This window comes from Mizuhopecten yessoensis, unplaced genomic scaffold, assembly GCF_002113885.1.
Source record: "Mizuhopecten yessoensis strain PY_sf001 unplaced genomic scaffold, ASM211388v2 scaffold8409, whole genome shotgun sequence".
Taxonomy (NCBI): domain Eukaryota; kingdom Metazoa; phylum Mollusca; class Bivalvia; order Pectinida; family Pectinidae; genus Mizuhopecten; species Mizuhopecten yessoensis.
The window spans coordinates 44,565-54,805 of NW_018407533.1; the positions used below are offsets into that span (position 1 = coordinate 44,565).

A 10,241-nucleotide genomic window follows, 5' to 3' on the forward strand; every position below is an offset into this window, starting at 1 on the left:
GTACTATATGGTATATACTATATGTATATTTTAAAGTACAATATTTGAAATTATCCCTATGTTTCTGTTTAATATAATTTCCAGAGATAATCCTTACATTACCCTGTGATAAATATATGTATGTATTGTCTTGTAATACGCTGTGATATTTTCTAATGTTCTAAATGCAATTCTGTGATATTTAGTGATACAATATAATAGGTTGTCTTAATAATGTATTGTACTATTTAACTACTTTTTCAATTTTATTGTATGTCATATGTCTCTGTATGCTTGATGTGCTGTTGTTTTATGTATGTATATATAATGTGTTTTACAGGGCCATATTGTAAACTACATGTAGATGAAAATCTAAATATGTTACCCTGTCTAAATAAAAGAATTTATTATTATTATTATTATTATTATTATCTACCTTGGCCTGTCATAATGGGGTAATCTGTGTAAACTAGACATGTATCTACCTTGGCCTGTAATAATGTGGTAATCTGTGTAAACCAGACATTTATCTACCTTGGCCTGTAATAATGTGGGAACCTGTGTAAACCAGATATTTATCTACCATGGCCTGTAAGAATGTGGCAACCTTTGTAAACCAGATATTTATCTACCATGGCCTGTAAGAATGTGGCAACCTTTGTAAACCAGATATTTATCTACCATGGCCTGTAAGAATGTGGTAACCTGTGTAAACCAGCTATTTATCTACCATGGCCTGTAAGAATGTGGTAACCTGTGTAAACCAGCTATTTATCTACCATGGCCTGTAAGAATGTGGTAACCTGTGTAAACCAGCTATTTATCTACCATGGCCTGTAAGAATGTGGTAACCTGTGTAAACCAGCTATTTATCTACCATGGCCTGTAAGAATGTGGTAACCTGTGTAAACCAGATATTTATCTACCATGGCCTGTAAGAATGTGGCAACCTTTGTAAACCAGATATTTATCTACCATGGCCTGTAAGAATGTGGTAACCTGTGTAAACCAGCTATTTATCTACCATGGCCTGTAAGAATGTGGCAACCTTTGTAAACCAGATATTTATCTACCATGGCCTGTAAGAATGTGGCAACCTTTGTAAACCAGATATTTATCTACCATGGCCTGTAAGAATGTGGCAACCTTTGTAAACCAGATATTTATCTACCATGGCCTGTAAGAATGTGGTAACCTGTGTAAACCAGCTATTTATCTACCATGGCCTGTAAGAATGTGGCAACCTTTGTAAACCAGATATTTATCTACCATGGCCTGTAAGAATGTGGCAACCTTTGTAAACCAGATATTTATCTACCATGGCCTGTAAGAATGTGGTAACCTGTGTAAACCAGCTATTTATCTACCATGGCCTGTAAGAATGTGGTAACCTGTGTAAACCAGCTATTTATCTACCATGGCCTGTAAGAATGTGGCAACCTTTGTAAACCAGATATTTATCTACCATGGCCTGTAAGAATGTGGTAACCTGTGTAAACCAGCTATTTATCTACCATGGCCTGTAAGAATGTGGTAACCTGTGTAAACCAGCTATTTATCTACCATGGCCTGTAAGAATGTGGTAACCTGTGTAAACCAGCTATTTATCTACCATGGCCTGTAAGAATGTGGTAACCTGTGTAAACCAGCTATTTATCTACCATGGCCTGTAAGAATGTGGCAATCTGTGTAAACCAGACATTTATCTACATTGGCCTGTAATGTTGAGGTAACCTGTGTAAACCAGACATTTATCTACCTTAATTTGCCTGTAATGTTGTGGTAATCTGTGTAAACCAGACATTTATTTACCTTGGCCTGTAATGTTGTGGTTACCTGTGTAAACCAGACATTTATTTCTCGGCCTGTAATAATGTGGTAATCTGTGTAAACCAGACATTTATCTACATTGGCCTGTAATGTTGTGGTAACCTGTGTAAACCAGACATTTATCTACCATGGCCTGTAATAATGTGGTAATCTGTGTAAACCAGACATGTATCTACCTTGGCCTGTAATAATGTGGTAATCTGTGTAAACCAGACCTTTATTTACCTTGGCCTATAATAATGTGGTGACCTGTGAAAATCACAGGGGTCAAACTACTAAATGAACCTGTAATGATAGTTCTCCATCACATCTTTGGTTGTACCCTGAAAGTGACATGAAATACTTGCCTGAAGGATGTCTTCTCTGGCCCAGTACAAGGCATATGGCACAGCTTAAGCTTGTTTGTGATAATAATAATCAACAGAATTATTGCATGTACCATTATTTTATTGATAAGTTCATGTACAGTCTATTTTTTTGATAATATACAAAATATTCAGCTTACAAAAATGCATGTATTTTTAAATAAGTAATAAAAAAATATCACAATGATGCTTAATGAATAACGGCCACCTACAAATAAAACTGCAGAAAATACAGGATGAAGGGTGTCACCTATTATTAATGCTTCATGGTCTCCAATGATGGCCACGAACAATTGAAGAGAAATTATTTGTGTATCACTTCAAATAAAATTTACTAACGTCAAGAAATGGCATATCTCCTTTACCACGTTAGATGGATTCTTCTGTTCAATTGATTGATTTTACTGGTGTAATATTTGGAGATAATTTTAAATAGTTTATTTCATTATAACAATCCATAGTCTCCCATTGGTAATGATTTCTATATTTAACAAACAGTATACTTATGTCAGGAAACATAGATCACAGTGAGGTCATATTGACCTACTCCTTGCACTCCACCATCCCAAGGTGACCTTCTACACCAAATCTGGATATTCCAGGTGAAATAGTATAGAAGATATACCCCAGAAAAACATTTTCAAAAGTAAGGGTCAAAGGTCAAATCATAGGTAACAGTGACCTAATTCTTACACTCCACCCTCCGTCATCCCAATATGTCCTTGTACACCAATTCTGGATATACCAGGTGAAATAGTATAGAAGATATACCCTAGAAAAAACATTTTCAAAAGTAAAGGTCAAAGGTCAAAACATAGGTAACAGTGACCTAATTCTTGCATTCTGCACTCCACCATCCCAATATGTCCTTCTACACCAAATCTGGATATACCAGGTGAAATAGTATAGAAGATATACCCCAGAAAAACATTTTCAAAAGTAAAGGTCAAAACATAGGTAAAAGTGACCTTTAATTCTTGTATTCTGCACTCCAAATGGATCGAAATGAAAAGATACTACCCTGATGTACGACATCAGGGGTAATTACCATATCTGTAAATTTCTTTGAAATCGACCCAGAAATTTAAACAAAGGGCCATAACTCCTTTTAAAAGGGTTAGAATAAAAAAGTATTACTTGGATGCACTACGCAAAGGGTCAGTTGCCATATATTTTTTGAAATTTTACCCAGTAGATCAGGAGAAGTTGTCAGGACAAGGATTTTTCAACAAAAGGCCCTAACTCCATAAAAAAGGGTCAAATTGAAAAAATAATACCTATCATATCCGAAAACTGTCATTGACATTGGTCCAGTAGTTTTGGAGAAGTTGTGCGGGCAAGCATTTTTCAACAAAGGGCAATAACTCTGTAAAAAGGGTCAGAATGAAAAGAATAATACCTGGATGCACAATTTCAGGTGATAGTTATCTTTTCTTAAAAGTTTCGTTGAAATTGGCCCTATAGTTTTGGAGTAGTTGTCTGGACAAGGATTTTTCAACAAAGGGCCATAACTTTGTAAAAAAGGGACAGAATGAAAAAATAATACCTGGATGCACAACTTCAGGTGGTATGTATCATATCTGGAAAGTTTTGTTGAAATTGATCAGTATAACTTTAGGAGGAGTTGTCCGAGACAATGTTTCAGGATTTTTTCCACAAAGGGCCAAAACTTAGTAAATAAGGGCCAGAATGAAAAAATAATACCTGGATGCACAACTTCAGGTGGTAGTTATCATATCTGGAAAGTTTCGTTGAAATCAATCCATAACTTTAGAAGAAGTTGTCCGGACAAACCTTTTGTATTTTTTATTTAAATTTGTATGCATTTCTGTGAATTTCTGGATCTGTAGTGGCAAGGGGAGGCCACTGTCAAACTTTGATGTGGTAAAGAATTTTGCGGCTTTTTATCATCCACAAACCTCGATCACTACAAGCTACAGATCCACCATTGATATGTAATGGCCTGAAAGTAGATAAAAATTGCCAGGTGTATACACAGGAATATGGCTTTGAAGTGTCCCTACTTTCCAGTGTCTGTGACATTAACAGAACAGTTTGATCCCTATGATACCCTCGTGTCCGTCCCTCATGAACACGTACCACCCTGCCTGTCCGTGGCCTGGATGTTTAGCCTGTATGTCTGAGTCACCTGGTAAGTACACTGGTAAAAATGAGCGTGGCCCATAGCCGAGGAAGGGTAGCATGCCCCTTAGCCTAGCATCATAGTCCACCTGGAACACATGTTCCCTGTAGACTTCTGCTGTCTCCTTGCAATGACTCCATCCAAACAGCACCCCACCTACCACAGATAAAACAAACAACTTTATCAATTTCCTGTCAACTAATGTGGTAAACTGTTATGTAATAAATAAATGTTTATATATATTTACCTTGATGACTATATTGAAGTAACGTGTCTCTGTTTCATACAGGTGTTATACTGTAGTTTACCTTGCTGACTAATGTAGCATGTCCCAGTTCAGCACTAGGGTAATACAAATGTCCTACAAGAGGCCAATAGGCCAGGGCCTGTATGGCCTCAGATCACAAATAGGAACCAGACCTTGCGCAAAGTTTTAAAATATTTTAATTTCATTTATCCTTTGGTAGTAACATATAGTAAAATTAATTGTGGTCTGAGGCCTGCAGTGAGTTGTTTATACAAATGTTAATATAAAGACTGTTGTTACTGAAGTAATTAGTGAGGTGTTTTAACGAATAATTGAGTTGTTTATACAATTGTATTTATGTAGTACAGATCATATTTTTAAGGTAACGTTATGTCTTCTTGAAGGAAGAAGTCATTGTCGGGATTTGTAAGTTCTACGACAGGAAATGCCAAAAGAAAAGATAATTGTGCACATGAAAATGAGTTATAGTGGATAAACTCCAGCAGTCATGGACCCAACCCTGCATTCTGCTCTCTTTGTAAATTGCATATTTCAGTTGGACCTGGTGCTAAAAACGATGTTAAAACATTCAAAAACACGCACAGGCATTTGATGATTTGTTTCTGTCAATCAAAATGATCCTGACGATAAGAATTCAAACCCTACTCGTATAAAACTAATATTTTATATGAGTAGGGTGCAATTTCCTATTGTCATGACCATTTTTATTGACAGAAACAAAATGGTATTTTATATGAGTAGAATGCGACATCTTATTGTCAGGACCATTTTAATTGACATAAAAAATGCCTGTAAAAACACAGTATCATATATGCTATTATGAAATAATTTTACAAGTTGTGTTGTTGACAAATCTTTTTATTTTTCAGCATTGAATTTGGTATTGTGGATGAGGATCAGCTAGATCTGCTGGAAGCACAGTTCAATGAATGTAGAATGTAACTTTTACATCATTTAAATATTAAAGTTTTAATTTAAAATCTACTTTTCTTATATTTGCTGCAAAAAAAGGCGTCGCATGCTATGACCCACTTTTTTATTTTCAAAAGATGGTCATCACCCTCTTTCAGTATATCCAGGGTTGACGGGTATGTAATTGTGGTCCGAGGCCATGTGGCTAACCTGGATATTGAAGCAATCATAGCAAAAATTCTCAATGAAACAAGTATGGTAGATAAAACCTTAGGGCTGATCCCTTGGGTCAATGCTGACAGCATATAGATATCCAAATCTCCATACTCACCAATGAAGCGTGTCTGTTTCACACTAGTGTAATACTGTACTATAAATGATCAATGTTGTTTACCTTGATGACCAATGAAGCGTATCTGTTTCACACTAGTGTAATACTGTACTATAAATGATCAATGTTGTTTACCTTGATGACCAATGAAATGCATCTGTTTCACACTAGTGTAATACTATATATGATCAATGTTGTTTACCTTGATGACCAATGAAGCGTGTCTGTTTCACACTAGTGTAATACTGTACTATAAATGATCAATGTTGTTTACCTTGATGACCAATGAAGCGTATCTGTTTCACACTAGTGTAATACTGTACTATAAATGATCAATGTTGTTTACCTTGATGACCAATGAAGCGTATCTGTTTCACACTAGTGTAATACTGTACTATAAATGATCAATGTTGTTTACCTTGATGACCAATGAAGCGTATCTGTTTCACACTAGTGTAATACTGTACTATAAATGATCAATGTTGTTTACCTTGATGACCAATGAAGCGTATCTGTTTCACACTAGTGTAATACTGTACTATAAATGATCAATGTTGTTTACCTTGATGACCAATGAAGCGTATCTGTTTCACACTAGTGTAATACTGTACTATAAATGATCAATGTTGTTTACCTTGATGACCAATGAAGTGTATCTGTTTCACACTAGTGTAATACTATATATGATCAATGTTGTTTACCTTGATGACCAATGAAGCGTGTCTGTTTCACACTAGTGTAATACTGTACTATAAATGATCAATGTTGTTTACCTTGATGACCAATGAAGCGTATCTGTTTCACACTAGTGTAATACTGTACTATAAATGATCAATGTTGTTTACCTTGATGACCAATGAAGCGTATCTGTTTCACACTAGTGTAATACTGTACTATAAATGATCAATGTTGTTTACCTTGATGACCAATGAAGCGTATCTGTTTCACACTAGTGTAATACTGTACTATAAATGATCAATGTTGTTTACCTTGATGACCAATGAAGCGTATCTGTTTCACACTAGTGTAATACTGTACTATAAATGATCAATGTTGTTTACCTTGATGACCAATGAAGCGTATCTGTTTCACACTAGTGTAATACTGTACTATAAATGATCAATGTTGTTTACCTTGATGACCAATGAAGCGTATCTGTTTCACACTAGTGTAATACTGTACTATAAATGATCAATGTTGTTTACCTTGATGACCAATGAAGCGTATCTGTTTCACACTAGTGTAATACTGTACTATAAATGATCAATGTTGTTTACCTTGATGACCAATGAAGTGTATCTGTTTCACACTAGTGTAATACTATATATGATCAATGTTGTTTACCTTGATGACCAATGAAGCGTGTCTGTTTCACACTAGTGTAATACTGTACTATAAATGATCAATGTTGTTTACCTTGATGACCAATGAAGCGTATCTGTTTCACACTAGTGTAATACTGTACTATAAATGATCAATGTTGTTTACCTTGATGACCAATGAAGCGTGTCTGTTTCACACTAGTGTAATACTATAAATTGTCAATGTTGTTTACCTTGATGACCAATGAAGCGTGTCTATTTCACACTAGTGTAATACTATAAATGATCGATGTTGTTTACCTTGATGACCAATGAAGCGTGTCTGTTTCACACTAGTGTAATACTTTAAGTTATTGATGTTGTTTATCTTGATGACCAATGAAGCGTGTCTGTTTCACACTAGTGTAATACTGTACTATAAATGATCAATGTTGTTTACCTTGATGACCATAGAAGCGTGTCTGTTTCACACTAGTGTAATACTGTACTATAAATGATCAATGTTGTTTACCTTGCTGACCAATGAAGTGTGTCTGTTTCACACTAGTGTAATACTATAAATTGTCAATATAATTTTTAAATGTTGTTTACCTTGCTGACTAATGAAGCATGTCTGTTTCACACTAGCGTAATACTATAAATGATCAATGTTGTTTACCTTGCTGACTAATGAAGTATGTCTGTTTTTCACTAGTGTAATACAATAAATTATTGATGTTGTTTACCTTGCTGACTAATGAAGCATGTCTGTTTCACACTAGTGTAATAATCTATAAATGTTGTTTACCTTGCTGACTAATGAAGCATGTCTCGGTACCATAACCTGGCAGAGTTACAGCCATGAGGATCTCAATGGGAGTCATCAATCTGAAATTCAAATAAAAACATCATAGAAAGATAAAAAAAAAAAAGTTTTTTATTACTTTTTTGACTGAGGAGCCATTAACATATACCTTTGAGAAAATTTCATGTTGAATGTTTGTACTCATTTGAATCTAAACAAACATCATTTTGAGATTTTACATTTGATGCGTGGGTTGCGATGTATTACCTAAGATGCATCTATGGTCCAAATTTGGGTGGTATAGCACTTACACTTTCAGAAAAACTAACTTAAATGCGAAAACTTAATGTTGATGGAGATGCTGACAAAGTCAATGGACCATGAAAGGTAGGCCGCATCCAGCATTTGATGCATGGGTTGAGATGTACTACCTAAGATGCATCTATGGTCCAAGTTTGGGTGGTGTAGCACTTATACTTTCAGAGATACTAACTAAAACACAAAAACGTAATATTGACACTGTCGCTGCTGTTGCCGGAAAAGCAACATCTAAGTCGTGCTGCCATGAAGTGATCGCGATAGCAAAGGCAACTAGACCAAAGGCCTAAAATTGGCACAGTGTTTCAAAAGCAATATATTCTTTCGATATACAACAAATACCTGATGTAGTAAGGCATGCTTCGGGACTAAAAAAGATTTGATATAGTAAACACGTAAATTTGTCTGATGCAGTGTTTCAACAAAATGATCTGACAGTTTGGCCAATGTAGACTTGCATCTTTGGGATTTAGTTTCAGGTTATCTTCTATTTTTCAAGCTAGTACCCGATTCAATAACGAAAAGAGCCAATGGCTGTGTTAGCTACCGACAGTGAGAGCCCTCGTCTGAGAATTACGAAGCTACGACTTGACCTAAAGCGAGCACATGGTTCTGACAAAAGCTAAAGCATTGTATTCATCTGCATCGAGCAGTGTAAAATAGAGGCCTTTAATATGAATTAGTTACACCAATTGTAAAATAGAGGCCTTTAATATGAATTAGTTACACCAATTGTAAAATAGATGCCTTTAATATGAATTAGTTACACCAATTGTAAAATAGAGGCCTTTAATATGAATTAGTTATACCAATTGTAAAACAGAGGCCTTTAATATGAATTAGTTACCCCAATTGTAAAATAGAGGCCTTTAATATGAATTAGTTACACCAATTGTAAACACGAATGGCTGTTTTGATGATTGGAGGTTGTTATTAAAATTAAAAAAACATCTTTAAATCAGGAACATATTTCGCACACAGTTCTGCATGAATTTTTCGCAGACCCACTTTGAACATTTGGGATTGGTACAACATTGGCTAACGGGGCCCATGTGTCCGATCCAGGATTCAGGAAATATCCTCTCATGGGATCTATATCCAGAAAATTAGATCTAGATATCATGCGGACCCAGGAATTTCCTGATCCGATATCCTCTCATGGGATCCAGGTATATGAGCTACTCATCATGTCTGGATCCAGGTTTGTCAGAAATATCCTCTCATTGGGGTCCGTTTTTTTATAATGGGAAATATCATCCAGCCGTTGGAACCAGGGGCGACCGTTTCGCTCCATGGGGGATATATTGGCAGTAATCCTGGGACAAGGGGTGAAAGTTCACTCCTGGTATGATAACGTCAGTAATCCGTGAGATTTCCATAGCTTATATATGTGTAGTATGATATAGCCCCCAAGGCCAAACCTTAAATGTAGATGATCATGAAATGTATATATTTGTGTATTGTTTATTTCTTCTGTTATGTGTATAAACATGTGTATGCTGATTTATAAGACATATACAACAATGTTGGTCATGATAACACTGCATACCTATACAGTTAATAAATAGCATTTATTAAACTGTATCATATTGTTCTGGTTGTTTATAAAGAACATTTTGTCAGATTTTAGAGGATAGATAACTCAACAACAAGAAAATAAAGGCAGTTATTTGGTTTTTCTTGCATGCACAAGGCCTATAGAATGGCAGCCCAAAGGCTGCACATCCAAAAATAAAACTTGATACATGAAATACAATGTAACAAGAGGCCCAATGGGCCTGTATCGCTCACCTGTTATTAATCTAACACTTGTAATCTTAAGATTTCATAAGAACCTATCAAAAGATTTAAACATATGACGCCTCTGACCTTGATTGTCGAACAAGGACATTAGGTTGAAAGTGGATCAAGGTCATTCATTTGAACTAACATGGTAATCCTTCATCCCAGCATGCTACAGGCCCAATTTCAGTACCCTGGGCCTTTTGG

General features: G+C 35.6%; 2 protein-coding genes across 2 annotated transcripts in view; both read right to left on the reverse strand.

Annotated features, from left to right (window-relative positions):
- The window catches only part of LOC110455906, a 24,997-nt gene extending 22,113 nt beyond the window's left edge, over positions 1-2,884 (reverse strand). Inside the window, exon 1 of the mRNA XM_021506336.1 lies at positions 2,868-2,884. Coding sequence (XP_021362011.1) covers positions 2,868-2,884 — 17 coding nt within the window. The remainder of the gene's footprint in view (positions 1-2,867) is intronic.
- LOC110455905 lies at positions 2,310-8,011 on the reverse strand. Its single transcript, XM_021506335.1, has 2 exons — positions 7,938-8,011; positions 2,310-4,473 (listed from the first exon to the last, which is right to left on the reverse strand). Exons 1-2 carry the CDS (start codon positions 7,990-7,992, stop codon positions 4,217-4,219), a joined length of 312 nt encoding a protein of 103 aa, XP_021362010.1. The 5' UTR covers positions 7,993-8,011; the 3' UTR covers positions 2,310-4,216.
- Between the last annotated feature and the right edge of the window lie 2,230 nt (positions 8,012-10,241).